The sequence below is a fragment of the Odontomachus brunneus genome, unplaced genomic scaffold (genome assembly GCF_010583005.1).
Source record: "Odontomachus brunneus isolate Ranch 3 - 2012 unplaced genomic scaffold, Obru_v1 Obru_scaffold_090, whole genome shotgun sequence".
Taxonomy (NCBI): Eukaryota; Metazoa; Arthropoda; class Insecta; order Hymenoptera; family Formicidae; genus Odontomachus; species Odontomachus brunneus.
Window position 1 is genome coordinate 917,037 of NW_022639540.1, and position 24,979 is coordinate 942,015.

General features: G+C 44.2%; 1 protein-coding gene and 1 long non-coding RNA gene across 5 annotated transcripts in view; one reads left to right on the plus strand and one right to left on the minus strand.

Annotated features, from left to right (window-relative positions):
• LOC116848162 overlaps window positions 1–24,979 on the plus strand; it is a 140,031-nt gene that overhangs the window by 67,973 nt on the left and 47,079 nt on the right. The gene's annotated exons all lie outside the window — the stretch shown is intronic.
• The window catches only part of LOC116848154 (homeobox protein OTX2-like), an 83,982-nt gene that overhangs the window by 19,811 nt on the left and 39,192 nt on the right, over window positions 1–24,979 (minus strand). For 3 of the 4 annotated variants that reach the window (XM_032823961.1, XM_032823962.1, XM_032823964.1), the window contains one exon: window positions 8,558–8,999. In XM_032823961.1, the coding sequence (XP_032679852.1) occupies window positions 8,558–8,780 (223 nt within the window). In that variant the 5' untranslated portion in view covers window positions 8,781–8,999. Of the gene's footprint in view, window positions 1–8,557; window positions 9,000–9,917; window positions 10,503–24,979 lie in introns of those variants that run through there. The other variant, XM_032823965.1, reaches the window with a different exon arrangement.

The window sequence follows — 24,979 nt, forward strand, 5'->3', positions numbered from 1 at the left end:
ACACAATATATATATATATATATATATATATATATATATATATATATATATATATATATATATATATATAACTTCAAGAGTTCCTAGATATTTTTAATGACATTGCTTAAGTTTTGAAAATATATTTTTTGCCAGCTTAAGCACTATTGCGAAATTCAGTAAAGAGACAGAAGCTAAAATCACTAAGCGAGCTGGTCGTGTTTGAATTTTCCTCTTTGGTCCACGCTACGCGTGCATCTTACAGCGTCCAAGAAAGGGAAGAGGGGACAGAGAGCATCTATTAAATTACGATTGGACTCGGACTGACGTCGGCGATCTAGTAGCGTGCAACAAAGTGTACGCTGTGAAAATGACCGGCGACCTTTGTTGACACGTTATTACTTCACACGCACATATCGCCAAGCACGATGTACTCCCGCGGGAGAGAAAGAGAGACAGACAGAAGGTGAGAGAGAGATGGAAACCGCAGTAAATTATACAAATAAATGCACACCCGATTCAGATAACGTCGCAAATGCCCGTTGCGACTAAAATACGGCGGCGGGAATTTATCTCGGACGCAACATATCACTGATACGCCGCGGGCTTGACGGTAATTAATCGCAATTACATGTACAGCCGGTTCAGTAGCAAACGTATCGGGGCGTCGGCGATTCCCGGCGAATTTCCGCCGTGGTATTACCGCCACGACTTTGTCGTCCGTGTTGTTCGAAAAATTGCAATTGTGTTTGCAGCAGACACGCCAGCGCGACTCAACACTGTTTTCCGCCGCGGTTTCGCGCGACTCGACGCCCGCGACCGCAAAGCCCTGCTCCGCCATGTGTATCTCCGCGGCTGACGAGACATTTCACGGTCGCAAATCTCGAATTTAACACTTTCACTCGCGCTTTTCCCCTCGCCAAACCGCGGGAATAACGAGACGAGGAATATCAGTTTGGAATAATAATTTGTAATCGTTGATTTTGGGATGCGCCGCTGGCAGCGTGGTTCTCGAAATCGCGAGTAGCTGAATCTCAAACAAAGGACGACGGGCGTCGGGGAACCGTAAAATGGCGGGCTTGTCGCGCAGAGCCGGACGACTACTTTGATATTCATAGAAGCGAAGCGTGGCGAATGGCGGTGGAAGACGGGCGGAAGGCGGGGCGCGCCCGAGGAGAGAATCGAAAATTAATTAAAAGCTAAAACGCGAATAGGCTGCTACACGGCGCCGCCGCCAGGGATGGAGGGCTGGATTATTGGGGGGGACCGTGGGATGACAGCACGTGGCGGGCGGTGACAGAAGAGGGAATTCTAAAAGGCCATCAGCTACGAAAACATTTGGCCGACTTTGCGTTTACAACGTGACCGTCGTGTGATCGCAACGCCGTGGGCTCGAGATGAGAGAGTAAGAGAGAGAGAGAGAGAGAGAGAGAGAGAGAGAGGGAGGGAGGGAGAGAGAGAAATCGAAGTCGTGTGTGTTATTCTCGCCGTTCAGGCGTTTCTCTCACTGGGAGCTGAAAAACGACGGAAAGAAGACGTGAGAAAGAAACCGTTCCGTGTTGGGTGCGGAAGTTCCGGCAGGTAGCGATGGAAAAGGGATGAAGGAGAAAGAGAGAGAAGAAGGAGTGCGTGTGGCCGTAGCGGACAGTCGTCCTCGTGCGATAATCTAGCACGTATAAGCATAAGTACGTAACAAAATACCGACGCGCGTCCGGGACGCAGGCCGGGCAGGGTAATCGGATAAGCTTCGCGTTGCAACGCTTCGACCTACGCGCCTCTTGCCATTCCTCGGCGCGAGTTTCACTCTCTCGCCGAGGAGCTTCGTTCAGTCGGCGAAGTTTCGCGCTGGCCGGCGATGTTTGCATAAGGGAATTCCGGTGTAAGAGAAACCCCGGCCACAAACACAATAGATCTGACCGTATCAATAACAAAAGACGTAATTCCGGAGGAGCGTCGCGCCGCGGCGGCGAGGTGACACGGACGAGGAGGAGGAGGAGGAGGAGGAGGTGGAGGAGGAGAAGAGAAAGAAGAAGAAGCAACAGCAGCACAGAAGAGACGGTATTCCCCCGCGTCGGCGTATCGCCGTTTCACGCGACATTTCACTCAACGTCGAGTGTTTGTCTTGCAATTAGGTCTAGATTTGTGTTTGGCCTCTCTCCTACTCAATTTAGTCGCGACACGCGCCGCGACGGAAGCGGCTCTCCCGTTGCGGCGTTCTGCGGTCGCTTGGTAACGCAGCGGCGTGCACGCAGTGCAGCACGTGGCCGCGCCACGTGCCGCCCTTAACCTGACGCCTAATTGAGTGATTGGAACTGTGCCGAATTGACAAGCCCGCCGGCGACAGACGCGCTGCCGGGCCCTCCTCGGCAGCGTTGGACACCCTGCATTAAACATTCACTCACTCACGAAATGCGAAATGTCCTCGGGCCGAGGGTTATTTCATTGTGAGCCTCTTCCAGCCGTGACAACGCGTCTTTTTATATCGTTACGGGTTAGACAAATTACGCGCCGCAGTCTCAACAATGCCGCGAGATTATGAATCGAGGTCGGGATCGAAACCGCGCCTTCTCCGCCGACTGATGATCGTCAAGCGAAAGAAATCATCGAGTACGGTGTCCTCCTTCACGCGTCGCGACGCAGCCTCCGTCGTCATAAGGAGCTGGAGGAAGTTAAGTGGACGGGCAATTTCTCTGTGACAACAAATAGTAACCCGGATGGGAAAAGGGCGGAGGCCATGTGACGCGATTCCCACGTATCCCGCCGCGAGTCCTGGGGAGAGAGCGAGTCCTGCCACTTGCGCACCCCTAGCCGCCTCCTCGGCGAGCCTCCTGCCCGAAGTTATCGTTCTTTCGCCGACCTGGCTGCGATCGTCTCCCGCTTGAGCCCTTCCCGCCGGCACGATTGCATAACAAAATAAACAGCGCCGCGCCGCACGTATCGCGCTACACGAAATCGCCCTTTCCGACCACGCGTCGACGTTGCCGTATATCGTCGCGCGAATTAACTTCGCACAGAGGGTTATCGCAACTTCTCCGACGGGCTCGCTTGGGGCGAGCCCACACGGAGAAAAACAAGTTAGTGTAACTGAGTTCTCCTTGGCATGAAAAACTTGGTTGTAGGAACAGAAGGAGTCCTGTAGGAGGTTTCTGCTCAACCAGCTCTCAGTTATCCCAACCAAGACGAATGGTATTTTCATTCAGACGAATGGTATTTTCGGTCACAGTAACAAAGATTGCTTCTCGCCGATAAGTTTCTCTGACGTCAGTTACACGAACCGAAATCTTTTTCCGTGCACGAAAAAACAACTCCATAAGAAAGAATTCACACATTGACAGAAAAATAAAAAGGCAGAAGCCAGTCAAAACTCGCGCTGGTAGTCGGGTGGTGATCGACAGTCTTTGCTTTTCTACCAGCGTGAGTTTTGATTGCTTTCTGCCTTTCTGTTTTTTGTTTTTCTAACCAAGGTGTGAATTTTTCCTTAATGTAACTGAATTCTCCGTTAGGGACTAAATAAAAGATTAGGTTGTAAGGACAATATATCTGTACGACACTTCTGCTTAGCCAATTGTTCGCCAATTACTACAAGTTACCGAGTTTTCATACAACTGAATGTTCAGACGAATGTTTTCAGTCGCAGTAACAAAGATGTTATTTCTCGTCTGGTCTCCATTCAGTTACACGAACTAAAATTTTTTCCCCGTGCAGATATCGGTTCCCGCGAAAGTTAGGGTGGTAAGATGGGGTGTCGCAACGGAGAGAACGCGGACACTGCTCTGAAGCCGTCCGACGTCGAAAAACGCGACGACGTCGGAAGTGTTGTTTCGTCACGCGTGGATAATACAAACGGAAGTTTCCGGCGGCAAGAGTTGCGCGCGCTATTCCCTTCGCGTGTCCGCGCCCTTTGTTTCTATTCCGTCTCTAGCGCGCCGACCTCCACCTCCACACACCCCCGCGTTATGTCGTCGTCGACCCCGTTGTTCGTTGTTTCTCTCTCGTTCGCCAGCTTTTCGTGTAGCGCGGATACGCCTACAACGGATAGAGGCGGCTGGACGTAGGTACGCAGGGACCTAACGGACAGATCCGTGTTTCCATGGAAACCCACCTATCTGCGTCGGTTGGACCTATACTGCCTGCTGCCACCCTGATAAGCGGCTTACTCTCATGGTTCTCTCCACTCTTCTTCGCCGAAGCATCCCCCGGCCTCTCCCCCCAACCACTCCATCTCCTCGACACCCTGCCCTCCCCCCTTCATTCCCCTCCCCCGCCGCTCTGCGTCCCGCACACCTCAGCGGCCGGGACCCCTTTCGAGTTGCGCGAGAAAGAGGGCGAAAAGGCGAAAGACGGTCAGGAAAGAGAAGAGCGAAGGAAAACGCCAACGACGACGCTTTTCGCCGAATCGTGCCGCTAAAAGAAACCGATGCGAAAACTCTCTCTCTCTCTCTCTCTCTCTCTCTCTCTGCTATTTCTCATTCTACCTTATTCTCTCCTCCTCTGTCTTTTTCTCTCATACTTTGTCCGTTCTATTCTATTCCACTTCGTGTTCAGCTGTACTGGTATAGTCCTCCTGTCTTCCTTCCTCATCCTCTCTTTCTCTCTCTTTTTCTCCACCTTCGACAGTCGCCCCTCGCTTCAACCCTCCGTTCTCCTTACTTCGGTAGCGATCTCTTTCTGTGTATGTGCGCTGCGACATCGGTGGCACACTGGAAAATTTATGCAGTCAATTACCGACCCGGCGGCGCGACCTCGAGAGTGGTACCAGGCCGCGGTGGGAATTCTGCCCGAGATTGCTCTTGCCTTCTCTGTCCCTTCTCTCCCCTCCCCCCCCTCTCTCTCTCTCTCTCTCTCTCTGCTTCGCGCACCGCGGCCGATCATCTGGGTTTTTTCGTTCGCGAGGTTTAAATGGTGTGCGGGAAACGTCGAGCTCACCCGGATTCTTTGTGGGTGGGCGTCCGAGATTTCGGTTAGCGGTCATGAAATGCGTCGTAATGGACGTCAGCCGCGCTCTCACGAGCGGGTTTCCCGCGAATATTCGTTTTCACCGGGACTCGGCGATTTTAGCGAATCCCAGCGGCGGCGGATATTTCGCGATCGCAATTCTGAAGTGATCGTATTTCCCGATGGAAATGTGTCGCTCGTCACTGTGCGAAATCATTTCGCGTCTTTTTGCGTTTACCCTAAGAATCAGTTGACGCGGCGGTGGTGCAGCCACTGCTGTTTCGAGTCACAGCGATAGCTACAGTCGGGAAGCCCCGAGATTGCACGGCGGTCTCGTACGGTTTCAATCGATGCATCGATTTGCACGGCAATCAATAACGGCGAATATGGCGCGGTCACGTGAAATACTCTCACAGCGACGGCCGCTGGCGTGTTACCGTTCGAAGAAAAGACACATCACTAATTAAATGTAATCACATCCACGTATATACATGTGAACGCATAATACACGTCGTGCAGCATCTTGCAGTAATGAAATGATAATGCGGACGACAAAAATGTAACTTCATTATTTTTGTTTGATGTCGCGCGTTAGCCGCGCTGAAAGGCAAGACTCTGACGGGTCTAAAGGTCCAAGGGTATAAAGAGGCAAAGACAAACAAAGAGCAGGTATAGTAATCCTAGGAGGCCAGAGGCGCCAATTGCTTTTCCCGCGTTTCCAAACCTGTGCTTTGACCCGGACTTTGTGACGAGTGAGAATTTTCCCGTAACCGTCATCGTCATGTCGCGATTCAGAACGGCGCTCGAAGTGTAATTACGCCGCTTTTTGCGGGCCATGACATGAATTCCAGATCCGTCGCGGATTAATACGGCCCTGCTAATGGCCACGGGGAAGCTCCGCTTCGACAGTTTATCGTGAAACTTTCAGTCCGTTTCTCCTGGAATCTTCACGCAAATGCGTATCGCGACGCAAGTAAGAGTGACTCCAAAGTTGGGGAAAAAATCGTTTGGTTAATGAAACGGAAAAAACGAAACGGAAAAAAAAGAAAGGATAAAGAATTTCAGCGGAGTCCGTTTTTAAGCGCGGCGATTATCCGCGACGGTTTGCCGAATGAATACGGCGCCGCTACCTGTCGCGCCGTTGTAACGCCGAGCTGCAGATTAAATGCTCGTCTTTTATTTCGCTGGATTAGCCGGCCGGATTAATCACCATCGAAAATCTCGCGCTCTCCCCGCCGCCGTCGGCGCTTTTCGCCACCGCGTTCCGCGGGTGTTTCATGATTCTGATCGCGACGCTCTCGCGAAAAAGCGTCGGGAGTTGAACGCGAATAGTGGCGAAACACTGCCGCTGTCGCCACCTCACGATTACCTCAAGACTCTTCTACCTGCACGCGCGCATCAATAGAACGTCCAACTGGACGGGACCGTTTTGTACCGTTGGATAGGGAGAGTATACCAAAACACCAGCGGCAAAACCCTGCGGAAAACAGAAGAATCCCGGATCGAGACAACAAAAGAAATGCAGAATCTATACCCAGAATCTTCACGGTAGTAGATTTAGGTGTCAGGATGCTCGCGTGTAGGTAGTCGTTGTTGTAATCGTCTTTCTGTGGAAAAATCTCCTGCCATTTTGCGAACTACTACGATCATGACTGAGGATATTAAGTGAAGGACATTGTTGAACCAACACGCGCGATACGGTGGGATGAGTTCTGTTGGACGGTTTATAGAGACACACATTGAAAAAAAATATCTAATATTTGTAATTATAATCACACAGAGAAATAATTACTACAAGTGAGGTAAAAAAAAACTATTTTTTATTCAATTCTGCTATAATGTTAGTGGTAATAATTTTATACCATGCCACTACTATTATTTTACTAGGAAAAATATGGTTGTCGCTAGAAATAACTACAATTTTAGTTGATATATTTTTTTCTCTCAGTGCACATTTTGGATTTGCTTCCTCTGCACGGAAGAAAGAGTTAACCGCGGCAGCAGGAATCTGTATGGTAGCTAAATCTCGTTATAACATACGCTCAAAAAAATGGACATAAGAAAACACTGCGATATCGCATATGTTTTGCATTTAATCAACTTAGATAATGGAGACAAAATTTCCAACTGAACTATTTGTGAAATTTACAATGAAAGTCTCTCTGTATCCATTAAAGACAATCATATCTCTTATAAAAGTGGTAGACCGAAAAATACTAGCGACAAAAGAGACAAACGAATGTATAACCCTCGCGCTCATCTAAAGGAGAATATAACTTTTTAAAGATTTCGCGACCGCGAGGATCGTTTTATATTTATATATTCTTATGTATTTTTCTTTATAGAAACCGAAAATTATCAATATAATAACGCCCGACTTAAGGAAAAAAAAATATATATATATATAATGAAAAAATATTCACGTTATAGAACGTGCGTGTGTGTGTGTGTGTGTGTGTGTGTGTGTAAATGGGAGATGCAACTACACTACTGTCGGTCCCAAGTCTGAATAAAAGAAGAATCTCGTTATTTTATTATTTTTCAAATGAGATTTTTCAAATGAGATATTTCAAATGAGTTTGTTCTCAATTACTTTTCAATATATTATATTCAATATAAATTGAATCTAGAAATACAAAATAATTCGTAAAGAGGATTAGTTGGAAAGCAATAATGATATAATATCGTAGTTTAAAGTTTTCATATTTCTCATAAGATTATTAAATTTTGTTATAATAAATATTATAGTGAAAAATATAATCTAATTAACGTTCTGCAATACAATATATTACTCGTCCAACTTTAAATTAATTTTTGAATTATTGAAGCATAACTAACACTGATTCTATAACAACATGAATAACAATTTTTTTCCATTTTTTATATATATCTCTTTTTCCTTAAGTTTTTTCTTTAAGTTTTTTCCTGGCGTTATTATACTGATAATTTTTGGTTTCTACCAAGAAAAATACATAAAAAAATATAAATATAAAATGATCCGCGAACGGTCGCAAAATCCTTAGAAAGTTATACTCTTCTTTGCTTGCAGATATTGCTAGAACGCTGCTGCTGTAAATTGTACGTACCATAGACAATTTTCTAACCAATGCGAAAAACAGTTAAATTTTAACTGTTAGTAGAATTTAGAGTTCCATCTGAACCGGTGAAACATTTCTTTGAGTAGGCACACATTTAGTCATAAAACACCGATGTAGCAATAGCTAGCAAAAATTTTATTTACAGCAGCGAATCTTTAGTTGCAGCAACAAATACACTTCTAGCAAAACAATTCCAGGATTAGCCACAGCAGTGGGATCTTTTCTTTCCGTGTAGCAACGGATGGTATAGTGAAATTCGTCTACACCTAGGTGTCTTGCCTGATTTTTTGTTCGTTTGACACAAAGATTAATAAATATTGCACTTGAACACGTTTTATTTCTTGTTAAGTATTCGCGCGCGCACTTTATATATCTGACATACTAGAGCTCAGCTGTGCGTCCAACTTCAACTTACAAGCGACAATGAATAGTTTTCTACTCCGGGCTCTCTTACTCGGTCCCTTTAATAATTCGGCGCGCGCTAATAAACGTGTGGGCTGTTATTTGTCGTTCCTCTTCGCACGGAATTCAAATAAAAGACTCACCTTGCGGGTACCCGGGCAAGGTATGCTCCAGCGGATGGGGTTGCGCATGGCCGTGTGCAGCGAGGGCGAACGTTGTCGGCAGAGCGTGATGCGGCGCGCCCGGATGCGAGTGAGGATGAGGATGAGGATGGCTGCTGACACCCATCGGATGCGCGTGGGGGTGGTACTGAGGACTTCCGGTCGGGGTGCAGGACGAGCCTGTCGCCCTCAGGTACCCCGCCATGTAGCCTGCGAGGCAAGCCAGCTCACCCGCCACCGCGGCGCGCTTATCACGCTCCCTTATCTCGCAAGTACCTCCGCCCTGCACGCCGCCCACCAGCTGTTCTCCTCCCTAGGAGGGAGTACCGTTCGCCGCGTGAATAGGTGTCCTCGATGGATCCTCCGTTGCTATCCTTGGCGTCGGCCCTTTTAACACGCTGCCGCGGATCGTATACTTCTCCACCTGAAAGCGTGTTACCATTCTTTTTATCACTGTCATGATGACGATTTTATTATTTGCAACTAATGATTGATCGGAGAATTTTTGCCGAAAATGCATCCTTCAAATAGATACAGTCTGTGTCGAGGTTTCTCATAGATCTCAATGATATGTTCATTTAACGAGAAACTTAACCAGAAACAAAAGATGAGGGAACCGTTGGTTACCTCGTCGAATATTTCATGTCGATTCCAACAGGCTTTGGTTGTGTCGTGAAGCAGCAAATAATACAAAATAACTCAAATATTTAATTTTAAACGAACAAAAACTATGAAGAATATAAAAAATATTACATACAAAAATTTTATAACATTTTATATTATTACTGTTTACATTATTAGATTTAATAAAAGTGACGAATAAGTGAACAAGTAAACAATATTTTATACCTTCGAAAATTTGAGTGTACAATAAAATATTAGTCTTTTATTTTCTACTGTTCTACGAAATATCGAACGGTGACAAAAAACACTCCTGATGGTTACATCGTAAGATACACAACGAGAATTTTATAACAAAAATTGCTACAGAATTTTCTAACCGAGGAATAGATCGACATTCTACAATAATTTATTGTCCTTTCATTTCATATATGTTATTTGTATCTTAAGAGCTACAATGTGCTATCAAAAAATTTGCGTTTCTTAACAAGATAAAATGAAGCTGAGAGTTTCTATTTCTACACTACCAAGAATATAATACAGATATATGAAGATATAATTTAATATAACTAAAAATATAGTTAATAAACATAGGTTTAATAGTAAAATTGAAGAGAATTTATATATAAGAGAATTAATATTCTCCTTCTCCGTGTACACGCTCAAAAAGAAAACTTTTGTTCCGTGTCTGTAAACGTCAAAAGAAAGGGGAAACATTTACCAATTTGTCGAGATGTCGATCGTATCACGATCAATCACTATTGCATCGTCTCGAGGGAAAGCGCACGTTTACAGCTGTAGAGAAAAAATTTGCGTCTCTAGATTATCTCGACACGATTCATCATGTATAGCCCGATATCATTCAGCCCACTGCAACCACAGTATATATATCACGTCGCACGCTTCGACGGTTTCATGATTAACACTCGATTAACTCGCGACAACAACTGACGTGCTCGATCGTCGGTATGTTCCACATCGCAAAGTCCTGGCGCCGGGTATAAAACCTAACGAGCGTGTTGCAAATTCAGGCAGCTCTTTGATCCCATTGTTCTTACAGACACTCAGTTGACACTCCTTGATCTTGTTATTTCCTTTGAATATACGATTTTTCGGCGAGTCAGGCCGATACAATTCGGAATGACTAGGTATCTACAACTTAGGTGTCTTCCCTGATTTTTTTTTTTTATATGTCACAGAAACCAATAAATCACTTGAACACGCGTTATTTCTTGTTAAGTATTCGCGCGCGAACTTTATACCTGACATACAAGAGTTCAGCTCCGCGTCAAACCCAACTCCAACCTACAAGCGACACTGAATAGTTTTCCACTCCGGGCCCTTACCTGGTCCCTTTCCAAAAGTTGGGGGTGGGGACCTCGCTGCGGAGGTGGGGGAATTCGTAAGAAATGGCCACCCGTCGGAGAGGCCCTATCGGATAGCTCATGTGATTTTTGCAGAAACGAGCATTATAAATGTTGGATTTTTGCTCGAACGTGTGCCAGCGCGCGCTAGCGATGAGTCCTTCGAAATAAACGGCCCGTTATGCAATCCGTACGCGAAAATCGATGTTGCCGACGCGGAAATCACTCTAACGAGGAAAACGATAATTGTATTAATCACGCATTTATGTAACTTTGTTAACGTCACCACGAGCGAACACCACGTGCGACGGTAACGTGACACTCGCAATGTGAGACTCTCTCGTCGCAGAACTTTTAATCAATAATATCAGAAGCAAGAAAACGCTCAAAATTCTTGCGTGCTGCTTTCAGGTAAAAAATATCTTTGTGAAAGAATACTTGTGAAATGCTCGGAAAATTATCCTTTTTCCTTGACAGTCAATAAATAGCCGTGAAATTAATGTGACATCTCGAGTCGAAATTTTGATCCTACTTTCGATCTCAATATTCCACATAAAGCCTGCTTTGATACTCTGAAGCCTATATCAACCTCTTTTGATTCTATTCAGCCTACTAGCTTTGCCGAGAGATCCTTTTCAGAACTTACATTTCAAATCCGAGTGTATCATTTTGGATAAATCTCTTTTTACACGTTTCTTGCCATTTTATGTCACGTTATTTAATATTTTTAAACATATTAATCTTTAGAGTAATGAAAACCGGATCTAAATGGCCCCAAGAGTATATTGCTATGTGCTTTTTTTAGTATTTATCTTGAGAGGAACACAGAGAATCGCGAAAAGGTCTTTTTAGAACATTGATACTTTTCCATGAGTTTCATTAAAATCGGAATATTACAGTTCAAAATAGAAAAAATTAATTTAGTAGTAGTAAATTTTTGAGACTCAAAATTTTGAATTAATATTTCCCATCGTAACTGAATAAAATTAAGCGTATTAAACTAGCTAGAATAAAGTTTCTTGCAAATATATGATATACTGTTAAGCAATTTTCATTCATAAAATGATTGAAATCGAATGCATTATAAAATACTAGCTAGAAAGGTCAAAAGTAAGATTAGAATTTCTGTTCGAATTGCAAACTTTATCTTTAACCTACATAGAAAAATAAATTAGTATCCATTCGAAACTGATATATTCAAATTAATAATAATTGTTTGATGTATAAGCAACGACACATAATTTTGTTAGGAGAATTTTAAAGTTTATTAAAAGAGAATGTCTTACTATGTCTTTTACTCGAAAATGTCACGCAAGAATTTTCATCGTGTATTTCTCGCCTCTGACGTCACGATCCAACATGGCCGCGGCGAGTACCCAAAAGCCATAATTACGTACCACATTGATAGCCACTCGTCACCGGTTATCGTTGTCGGAACAAGAGCAGAAAACACACACAAGTGTCCCGTCGCGGCGAATCATCGATACTTCCGCTAAACCGGAAGTAACGTACGCCAGGTCGGTAAGGAAGAACCGTTTCTCAAAAGAGGTCGACTTAACCGCGCAAAACTTAACTCGCCACTAAACGGTTAAATAAACTTCGAGGCCGCGTTTTTATACGCGGCTGCAACGCGTTACACGCGAGACGGGCGGGGAGAGGAGCCGAAAGGCTGATGCACCACGTAGGTAGGTATGTTTACACGGGGGCATTATGGCGGATAATGTTTGTTATGGGCGTCTATGCCGCGGAGCCGGGAGAGGCGAGACTATCCGACGTTAAAAGGCCAGCTTGGTCGATCCGCTTACGGCGGATGAGGCTTAAATTGAGTGAGAGATAGTGAACTCTCTCGTGCAACGAGTACGGGCGCGAATAGCGCGCGCGTGCTGCTGTTGCTGCTGCTGCTGCTGCTGCATCTGCTGCATCCAATGCCGTCGTGTGGTGCGTCGTGTGCACACGCGTCGTTTATAATCTAAGCGACAAGCTCGCGATAATTACGAGGGTACTCGCGTTACGTTAAGCGTGAAAGACAGAGAGAAAGAGAGAGAGAGAGAGAGAGATAAGCAACGTGGTAAGAATCACGATACGATTCCACGGCACTTCCGGCGCATCGTCATGTTGCATCGATATGAGAAGCGCATTCCTCGTCAGTGTGAACGGAAATGACTCGTAACTTTGTGTCCTCTCGCGTGATGTTACCATCTTTTAGTGGTCCTAGATTTCAGTGACCCCAGTTCTTGTGAGAGTTGTTAGACGATGACGATGAAATAAACTAAACATTGTGACTGTTATGACTGTTGTGTCCCAAAAATGTTTGCCGTGACGGGTACGACGACGGGAACATAAGGTTTCAATCAAAAAATTGCTTTCATACAAGCGCGAGCTCACCCTGTTCTCGTCCCTCCTCGAAGAAGATATTCTTCCAATGTAAAGGAGTCAAAAATGCTTCATAGGGGGCCATAGAGACGCAGGTTCTAAAATTCCCATGGGTATACTTTCGAAAAATCATCGGAATATATTCAGACATTGTCGCTTGACATAGCATTTAATGAAGCATTTTGTAGTCTCAAAACAGAAATGGTGTTGTTGCTTTTCCTTCTCCCCGTAATTTGATCATAATTTGCCTGGTAGAAATTTAATGCAGTTTTTGAGCAGTTATACACTGGACAGTTATGTTAACTTTTGTCTAGTAGCTGAAGAGTGAATCTATTTGATATTTCAATCAAGATATAACGCTTTTCCTGTAGTTACGGTGCACGAAAGATGAGCAAAATCTGAACCGATTTACTAAATGAAAATAGAACGGAAGATGGACAAAAAACTATTCAAACTGATCAATAGTCAAGTCTGTTGCTTATAAAATGGGCAGATTTAGTAGTACTTCATTTTCCGTGTGTACTTCCTAATTCAAAAATTTTAATCTTAATGGGAGTTACATGTATAATATATTATTATATTATATGTATAACTACTTGTCTTTTGCTCATTTTCATTTGTCACTTTGATTGTCATCTCTGTCATAGTTCTTTAACATTGTCAAATACCTCCAATTTCCTTTTCCTTGCTCTATGCTTGTCCACACTCAATGTTCACGCAATTTTAGACTTCTCTTTTTAACGATACAAATAAATTTGTTCCAAATTTACTCACGATAAAAATCACATAACACGTGCACATTATAAAATTGAATTGATGTTACTGATGCTATGTCTTGCAAAACACAGCTTCACATATTGCACAGTAAACTGCTTCAACTCTCAACAATCTAGTTCTTGTTCAGCTACTACGTACGCGGAAAAAACAATTCTGTTGGTGCAATCGAATTTTCGGTTGCTCAGGAATCAGACGAAAACTCGGCTGTAGGAACAGAAAAATTCCTTTATGAGGCGTCTGTATAGTCAGTTGTTCTCAGTTGCCTCAACCGAGTTCTAATATCATTGAATGTTCAGACGAATATTTTCGGTTGCGACAACAGAAATATTAGTTTCCATAACAGAGATATCGCTTCTGATCATCTAATGTTCAGTTGGTTCCTATTTGGTTGCACCAACTGAAACTTTTTTTGCGTGTAGTATTTGTGCAATTAATGAGAATACATTAATACTGATCAATAACTGGACAGATATCTATGCGAACTGCACACGTTTCTGCTAGGACTCGTCGACGACGTACCGGCGGATTTTTCCCAGTACATCGTAACTCGGACAAAACGCCGTGAGCATCGATCGCATAAAGAAGGTCTGAGATCGATAGGATCCTCGCCTGCGGGAACGATCCTACGGTTGCACGGCGCTCGATATTCGATTTCGTCCAGTTTATCGGCGCTGCTTGCGCGAATATCGCACCGGGCGGCGACGTTAAACACCTCAAAGCTTGCGAAAGCCGATTAGCGTCGTCGCCGTCGGGACGATTTCGGTGAAATGCGAATACTGCCGAAAAAACTTGGACATCCCCGCTGCGAAGGGGGTTGGAAGCTACGGCATCACGATCGTGCGCGGCGATTAAGCGACATCGCGGACGATTCCGCATTCTTTAAAAGCGCGCCCGACGCGCGTCGCGCTTCGTTTATGGGTTAATCCTTTCGCTCTCGCGAAGAACGGCCGTGCCTCGTGAGTCTAATATTGTCGCCGCGCGCGCGCGCGATCGGTGTTTCCGAAATAATCCTCTCACGTTAATTGGATTGAAAAATGTTGACAGCCGATTTCGGCGACCTTCCTCAAAGCAGACGCAACGTTAATCTCCGACGGTCCGTTAAGTGCAATCTGTTACTTCTTTTCCTGCTTTTTCTTTCTTTTTTTTTCTCTCTCTTCGTTTCGTCTCAATCAACGACGGCGATGACAGTTGGCATTGGCGAATTATTGAATCACTTTTGCGGGAATTCACCGCTCGAGTATCGACCGTTTGCTCGATTTAACATTCATCAACGGTAGAATTCGCGGAGGATCGAGCGAAATCGGATCACGAGTCGGCCGCTTTCGAAATTAATTCGCTCACGCGCTTACATGCAATCATCACTTCACACAGACGCCATGTGTATTATGTAATTTTAAAGTATTAACTAAATTTACATACATGACGATTAGAATTGTGACGCGTCGATGTCACATCGATACGCGGTAATGACGCTGCCAAAATCTCGCTTCCGGATGTGTTTTAATCTTTCTTAAAGTGAATCAGCAAAAAATACTTCTGATTGTATCAGTAAAGTGACTATTTCACCGGTAATCACCGAATATTCACTGACTTTTAGCGAAAACACTTCCACCTTACTTCTCCGTTTTACTTCTCACTGCTTTTAACCAGTGAGAAATAATATTTCACTGCAAAATCTATAATACACAAATTCGTTATACACTGAGGAAGAAATATTTGATTCTGAATATAATCACACAGAGAAACAATTATGATAAATAAATTATGATAAGAGAAACTGTTTCCTATAAAATTCTACTATAATGTTAGCGATAATAAATAATATTAGTGATCATTGTATCAATTCATCAGCAAAACGGATGAAAGTATATTACTTTCCTAAAGAAAAGGAGATGTAAAGTGTGTGAATAATAAGTATGGGAACTAGTAACTAACAACCAAAAAGATTGATCATCTGCCAAGGAAAGAAACGTTTGTTACATTTTTTACTAATTGAGAAAGTTCTTCGAAAAATACGTATCTTAGTTCAAAGTTGTTTGTATCTAAACGTTCCGTGCGTTACGATTCCGGTTTTTCCCAAACATGACGGCCGCAGCGACAGAGTGTCCAGACTCTCATTATAGAGATTCTACTATTAACTGATCCTTTCAGCGAGATTTTACTGTTTGCGGTGCTATACTTCTGACAGAACCATCAGCCGTAAGTACAGTATTTCGGTGAATAATAAACTGATTGTACTTTAGAGAGATAATCGCGCCTCGATTCTTTGGCACGACCTTTCCAACAATTCGCGTCGTTCTGCCTAGGTGTGCTCTCGGATTAACAGTCCCGTACGTGCCGGCGCTCGGCGCTTCTAAATGCAACGAAAGTCAATTCTAGGATTAAAGGGGCTTACTCGACGGAGGCAAAAATCACGCGTGACTCCGCGAGGAGCAGTTCTCGCCGTTTCATACGCGATTAGCCGTCGCTGCCGCTGCTGTTGCGCGGCACGAGCGTGACTCGTTACCGGCCTCGGGAGGGGTTCGATAAATTGAGAGGAAAGAGAAGTTAACAAAGAAGCTTCCTACGGGCGACAACCGGTTCGAGGGGATGTCAGGCCGGAACTTCGGCAGCGAAACGGTCGCGGAAAGTCGCGGAAGACCTTCGATTTGCACGCCGTAAGACCGACCGAATCATCATCGTTGCTGGAACGCCCGCGACGGCTTCCGTCGCCTCGGCTCGGTCGCGAGTTATGCTTGCATGGGCAATCTCCGCGTGACACATCTAGCCATCCAATCGTAACGATATGATAGATATGCAAGATACATACACGTAATACTCTCTGCGCGAGAAGAGAAAATGCACGCGCGCGATACATATATATATATATAAAGCGGGTTGGGATTGAAATAAGATGGAGCTTAATGCACGTCGAGACCGAAGCTCCGCTCTCTCCGCCAAATTCGGGGTAGATTTATCTCCCGCGCGAAACTACGGGGATGTCCCCCGAACTTTTTTCCCGGCCAGTTAAATCCAGTGCTCTCTCGGTAGAAAAACATGATGTAACGGCGAGAAATAATTTAACGAGAACGGGGCAACACAAAGATCACGGTGGCTACTGTCATCAGAATAGAAATAGGCGAGACATTACGACCGCTGAAACGCGAGGGGGGCAAACAGACGGGAAGGAAAAAGACGGCGAGAGCGAGTAAGGAGGAATGAGGAGGACTCATGCGGCAAGTTTGCGCAAGTCTCTCTCGACGAACGAGAGGAAGAAGGGCCGCGCGTCTAAAAAATCCATATAAAGGTGAAAAGAGGAAAACCGGATGGGGTGGCTCACTCGAAGGGACAGGCCGCGGGGAGGAAAGGGGATAAAAGGGGGGGAGAGAGAGAGAGAGAGGAACGCTCGTCGAGTTTGCGCGTTTTATTCCTCCTCCCGTGTTCAAGCTCCGCCCTGATGTTTCCCTCCTCCAGCTTTTCTATTCGCCCTTCGATTTCTCCTGAACCGTCGGGACCATACTCTGCCGACATCTCGACTTGCAATTCTACCGTCTAAACAACAACTATAACGCTACAAAACACGCACACCCTATATATCGAGGAAATGGATTATTGTGCGAAAGCATGGGCTGCGCCTTGTGGTCTGCCCTCGAAACTTTGATGTTTCGTCGATGAGAAATTGGGAAAAACGATAGTATCAATTTCTAGCACTTGTGTTCACACGAAATTGTAACGTAATCCCGTTAATCCGGTTAATGCGATTATCTCTCAGGTATCATCGTCTCTTCGTCAAGCACTTCATTTTTTTGAGGATTACTAAATATTTTGACTTTAGCTGCTAGACCTTCTATCAAGGCCAAAAATATGACCGTAACTATCGCGAAATTTTTCCCTGCTAGAAGGAAACTGCTAATTCATCTGTTTCTTTGTTGTAAAAAGGGAAGAAAGCTACCACGCATAAAGAATGCCGAATTCTTCAGCAAAAGTACCTTGTGGTCTTCTATAAGAACATAAATCCCATACAGTTCCATCATAAATACTCATCAACTTTTTGCACTCATTTTATGAAGAGGAAGAAGGAAGCAAGAGGAAGAATTCCATGGTAAATTCTTTGAAAGTTTGACTATATACAGAAAATACGAGCAGGAAAGAGTTATACTGTCGAGATTTGAAATGATCCTTGAATGAACCTTCCTTTTTTTTCCGCTACTGCTATTCTAAGGAAATAATAATTTTTTGTCTCCATCTTTTTTGTTTTCAGAGCTGGCGATTTTGTGTAAATACTTCGGCAATAGGTACAAACGTACATTAAAGTAAATATACTAATTCTCGGATTCAATTCCGGACATTCTTAGGGGTTTTGGGTCTTTAAATTTTAGAGTTGTGTAATAAGTTATTTCGGACTTTTTCAGATATGAAACCGTTATACTTTTATGTCGTTATAATTCTACGAAGAAATGTGTATGTTTTGATCTATAATAATATTCTGTTATCTTTGCACATATAATTCATAAAATTGTAACAACATAAAAATATGAGTTTCATTTTATCTGAAATTACTTATTATATAATACAATACAAATATTTAAACTTTCAACGTAGAATATATATACATATATTTATTTATTTATTTACGTTAAAAGCTTAAATATACGTAATTAAAAAAGGATAGAATAGTAATAATATTCAAAATTACTCACGTATTCGCGCACTAGTATTTTGATCTTACTATACTGAGAGAAAAAATATCTAAAAAATAAGAAATATTTACTTTGGCGAGTACAAATAAATATTAAACTTAAATCTAAATTCTTTTATTTAAATATAATAAATAATTGCTCTCACATGAAAAGTTAAAGTATTTTAAGAAAATATATACTTTCTTATATATTTAGAAAATATTTTATATTTGTAAAGTAATAAAATATTTTATATTAGTAAAATATTTTATATTAGTAAGTAAACATGTTATTAGCATACGTACAAAAAAGAATAACTGACTCAACTAAAATTAAAGTTATTTTTGGCTTCGAATATATTTTTGAGTTGTTCTAACACGAAAATAATATTATAATATGATAGTTGTAAGATTATTATCACTAACATCATAGTAAAATTTAACAAAGAAATAGTTTTCTTGGCCATAATTCATAATAATTACTTCTCTATACTACTGATTATACTCTAAATCTACTGATTATACTCTAAATCTACTGATTATAGTTACAAATGTGCCACATTTTTTCAGCCACCAAATAAGTATTTTTTTATTTTTTAGATATTTTTTTCTTCTGACATATTTACCGCGATTTTGGCAGAGAAAAACCTAAATTACGATAATCGATCGTTCAGACCGCCGCGCCGTCCTGAATTCGCGTGAGATAGACTCATAGACTCTCACGAGTGTCGTCCCGCAATCACCCCCGCGTCTCATTTCTCTCATCGGCTTCATTACTTTCACCCGGATTCCAATGCTATATTCGCGCAACCGGTTTACAGGCGCATGTATTTTTCGCCTTTTCTTTTTTCCTCGTCGTTCGCCGCCTCGTCGTATACACTTCGATGCCAAATTCCATAGATGTCGGGCGAATTACTCGGCGTGGTTAGGCCCGCCGAGAGAGCGGGAATTCCGCGGCCTAACGCTCGCGCATTGTGGCGAATAACATAACGAAGCGAAGTCATCCCGTCCCTCTGCGGAATGCGCGATGTCCGCGCCCGTCGCGGACGACGCCTCTCGCCGCGGAACTTCGTGTCTCCTGCAAACGCATAAATGCGGACGCGCGGCCAGTTATTTATCGAAATTACCGACGACAAGCCGCCGATATCGGCCCGGTCAGCGATTTCACTTTGTCACGCGGCCACAATTCGCGTGTGCACCACGGCGAATCGTAACGTTAGTATTTTTATGCATCGTCCAGCCGAAGCCGCAGGAGTTGACTATGAGATATTCCTGCGTAAATTTGTAGTTCGCGTAACTACCCGTTAAATTCTAACGCTGCGTATGTACGATGCTTGCCTAACGCGTTTCCTCCTTGCTTGTCTCTCTCTTTCTCTCTCTCTCTCTCTCTCTCTCTGCTTGTCGTTCCTCGTCGCGTTAAAATCTTCGAGTTACCTTGACACGTCTCGGCGAACGTCGTTTTACGACCGTATGGTAACGTCCTGGCGCGCGCGATCCTCCCCCGAACGATCGAATCGAAGGAGCGAGGAGTGACATACACGATAGAGACGACGTCTCGCGAGCGTGGTGTTTTCTCAGCTGGTGAGGGTAAAAAGCGCACGCGAGTCTCACGGTCGCGCCTTTGTCGCGTCCCCGCGTTTCTACGGCTCTCACAGGACCGCGAGGAGAAACCGTCCACCGGGAGCATCCTCCTGTTTTTCTCTTTTCACCTATGTTTTTTTTTCCCCCTTTCGATACGCTCCGTTCTCTCGCAGGACGATTCGGCCCCTCTCGTCCTCCCGCCGCTCCCACTGTCTTCGCGGGGCTCACGGGAGCGGCGTCGGCGGCGGCGGCGGCGGCGGCGGCGGTCGATAATAAACGATACACGTCACACACAGACTCGCGAAATATTAAATACAGTCGCGCATTTACGACGGTGTCCACGATGGGAAAGAGAGACCGGTGGGACCGACGAGATCGGACCCGCCGGTCCCCGCGGGGATCCTGCGGAAAGAAGATCGGCCGCGAGAACGGGGGAGTGGCGGGAGCCGCGGAGGAAGAAAGGGTGGACGTGCGAGACGGGGGAGAGGGTGGTTCCCCTCTGCCCTCCCTCCACCCGGCCCGCCGCCGTCGGTCGACGAATTTATAGAGGAGAAATTAGGAGGTTTATAGAAGCTGTGCGCGGTAGCTAACCGTAGATCATCATTAGAGGCCCAACTGGGCTGCTATGTGCGGATACATATGTGCCGCGCGGCCCGGGCACATATTTACCACGGCACCGGTACAGGTATGCCGAGCCGATCCGCGCGGTCAGAGGGGCACGCGTGTTGGAGGGGCGCGGCCGCGCTTCTCGTGCGTGTGCCCCTCGTGCGTTCGGGGCTTCCACGCGGCGGCGCGTCGAGAATATTTTTCTCTGCGACGCGTACCAGCGCGACATCGCCATCGCCGTCGCCGTCGCCGGTGCCGCCGGGAGGATAAACTCGCGGGCGCGGAGGTGCGAGGTGGCTCGAATAAATGGCTCCGGTATCCCGGAGTCGCCGACCTCGCCGTAATTACGTGGAAAAGAAGATTTCACTCTCGCAGCTAAGCATTTGCCGAAGGTGTTTCGGCAGAAACGAGTAAAATGGAATTCTTCCGGAGCTCCGGTAGATAATTTTCGGCAAAGTATCTAATTGAACAGGGCTGAAAGTCTTCGGCGCAGCCGCGCGATAATTAATTCGCGTATCATCGTGCATAGCACGCGCCGCTTTCTCCAGATACGGTGCGTTATTAAAGCGCATCGTTTACGACGGAGAACAATATCGGGGCGCGGCGAACTACGCGATAAATTACTGCCGCTGCACTAGCTTAATTAGAGCAAACGCGCAGCATCGCGTTAATTGCGTCAAGTAATTTGCTTTTTACCCGGTTGGAACCAAAATCGTAAAATGCACAACGCGCTCGAATCTTATTTTTCCGCGTTACGTGCTGATGTTGTTGAAACCCGAAATAAATGTAACACGCGAGTATGTGTGTACTGAATATGCTCGTAGAGCCGCTGGAAAAGCGAGAAGGAGAGAAAAAGAGGAAGAAGCGTGAGCGAGAGGGAGCTTTTAGTTCCGCGAATTTCGAGAAAGTTACTGCACGGTGGGTGGGTGGATAGATGGGTGTCTACACCTATATAGAATGCACAAAGGAGCCCCGGGTACGAGAGCGACGCTGCTTTGTGAAGATCCTAATGGACGCCAGGTAATGATGTCGACGAAAGATTGCACTCCGCGCCAGAAGACATCCATCGTCGCGGTGATATTACAGTTGCGCGAAATTTTCGCCGGAAATTGCCTCCTGTCATAATGTAGCTTGAGTATGCTCGATTGCAAAACTCAGCTTGCATACTTTTCACCGAACGAAGTTGCACACAGCTTGCTTTAAGTTGTCACAATTACGAGCCATTCTGCCGCACAGAGAGAAAAAATATTTAAGAAAAAAAATATTCGGTCTACTGTCAAAAAAATATTCTTCTTATTATATATGACCCGGAATTCCTATTCCATTAGTCAGGGAAAAAAATATTGAGACATTTATTTGTGAAATATAAAATTTCTCACAGAAACTTTATATTCCACAAACGAATTTTCAAATATTTTTTTCTCATAATGTGCACAGGTACTAGTAACGTATTTACTTATATTAATATAAAATGTTCTTCAAATAAGAAAACATACATTTTCTTCAAACCTTAACCCCTTTCATGAAAGCCATTATTAATTCTATTTAAATAAAAGGATTTAGATTTAAGTAAATGTGTTAGTGCCTACCAAAATAGATATTTCTTATTTTTTAAATACTTTTTTTTCTACCGTAACATCCACATTCAGCACACTGTCACGTCATCTTACTTCGTAAAATACATAAAAATTACATAAATAATTCTCTCTCTTATTTTAAAATAAATTCTTTTCAAATTTATATTATTGCATCCTCTACTATCACTTTAGTTTTTGTTATAACCTGTAGTTTTTTTATATTTTTTTATATATTTTTTTCTTAGTGTAACGTCCATTCAACACATTATCACGTTATCTTACTTTATAACACATATAAAAATTATATAAATGATGTTCTCTTTTACTTAGAAATAAGTTTTTCTCTCCAATTTATATGGTCACACTCTCTACTGTCACTCCGACTTCTGTCACGACCGATCATGCTGCGTACGCATATCGGCAGTGGCTCTTAATTGTGACAACTCGAAGCGCTGCAATTTCATTCAATCAGAAATATGCAAACCGTTTTGCAACCGAGCATCTGTACCGACGGTTTCACTGAAATACCCGGAATTTATCTATCTATTATTGCGTTGTACAAGATACTACGAGAACTGCCAGCGCATCGGGCATCATCGATCGTTATCGAATAATGCAAATATACATACTCTTCGGTATCGCGGCATATCGCGGAGGCACGATGCCTTGATTCGCGTCACTGATAAATCTCTGAGTTATTCGACTCGGCGGCTACATTGATTTATTAAGTGCGCTCGAGTCGAGTCGACGGATTAGATAATTACAAGCTTTAAGTTGCGTTATTCCTCGCATCGCGATGCAATCGCGACTGATACCCGAGAAGGAGGGGAGGGGAAGTATTTATTGCACACGAGACACGTTTCTCTGCTACGCGTGAGACACCTGTAAGTACTCGATCGGAATGTTTACCTATTCTCGTGAAAAAGAAGCAAGTTTATCGGCCCTTGGCCACCTGAAGGGTTTCGGGGGATAATTGGCCTGTAACGGTGAGGTCGGAAAGGAGCGCAGGAACGGCCACGGAGCGGTCTTTGCAGAATAGCGGTATATTTTAACGGCAAAGCGCCTGGCAAAGCGCCTGGCAAAGCGCGTACCTGGGCTACCCGCGCGCTAATTGTCGAGGTCACGCTAGAGAGGAGTGAAAGGACCCGACCATTAGACACGCTCCACCACCATTACATAATGCTGTACGACGAATTATCGGTGTCCGTTCCCGCGCATCATCGTCGCCATGATTCTTGAATCGTCCTGACGATTCCCCTTAGCTTCCAATTAAACGCTCTCGTGCGCGCGCGCGCGCGCAGGTACGCTTCGCGGATGCTTTTCACTTCAAATGACCGTCGTCCGCTGATGAATTCCGTTATCGTTCGCCACCAGGAAAGCGTCTGCCGCGCACGAGCCCGCACCGCGAATCCGCACGATCGTAAAGCAGTGTAATCCGAAGCGTTAAAATTCAAAATTATATATAATGGGAACACGCCCACAGTGACGACGAGTCTCATCACTGTCTACGTCGGGTTAAATAACTTATTAAACTAAAATCACATTCTTCAAGCTAAGAAGTTAGTTTCCGTCACGATTTCTGTTACGGTCGCGTAGTCTCAAACTTTACAAAGAATTCAGGTAGAGGATACCGTTCATTCACAAGAATCCATCCTGGGAGGATGTTGCGGTCAAAAGGGACTACTAAGGATTTTTACTATATTATATAAATTTTATAATTCTTTTTTTTCATTTATATATTTGTTCTTCCTTTATTTTTCATCATAACGTCTTATATATCGGCTGTAACATGGAAATATTGCAGTGAACATTTGGCAGTTCTCGGAGGTGCGCTGCGAAAAGGTTTGTGTTAAACTTAACACATTTCACGTGTCCCAATTGGCTCGCTCCAGTTTTTGTGTTGTTGATTTGACGCAAGACAAATGTGTTAAGAAACAACACAACTTATCTGTACACTTCACGTATGAGATGTCATCAAGAATGTGCATGTTACATATAAATTGTGTTGTTTCAATACTTAGGAGTGGCGAGTATAAACTCAATGCAGAATAATGAAGACAACACAACAATAACATGTCAAATTTGTGTCAAAAAAATTTCTGCACGGATCGATTTCGACGCAGATACAAAATACCTTTTCCCGTATAATTTTGCAATTTCCGATTGAAGGTAATTATTTTTTATCAAACACGGCGTGTGTGTGCTCGCGCGATATCGAAAGCTAACGGGTGGTCGGATGATTGCTAAACCGAACGATTCGGAGAGTTTCCTCTTCGGCAAAATCATTTGCCCAGCGCGATCGCGCTTGTTTTCCCGAGAGTCCTCCCGAGGAAGAATTTTCCCGAAAATGCGCTTCGAACACACACTCGTTCCGGCAACCGAACGACCGGTTTCCGCTGCGATTAAACGCATTAGACATATTTTGATCGCGGAAAAATGTCAATTTCACGTCCGCGTCCACCATATCTGCCGCACACAACACGTAGTACCTCTCTCTCTACCTGAGTACAACGCGGCGCGAGGCGAAGCGACGGGACGACGTGACGGTCCGAGAACGGTCTCCGCCGCAGAAACAGTTAATCTCCCGTGGTGGTAGCAAACACCATCAGTGCAAAGCCACAAATCCTAGCTTAACCCGAGCCTATGAATTGAATTGGTTAAAACCCGCGTTTAAAAGGGGGTTTTCTCCTGGGTGTAGTCGACAACAGAAAGAAGCGTGCGTCTCTTTTCTTCCTTCCGGCCTTTATTTTCTTCAGATTTCTCTCTCTTTTTCTCTCTCTATATATATATCTCTCTTTCTCTCTCTCTCTCTCTCTCTCTCTCTCTCTCTCTCTCTCTCTCTCTCTCT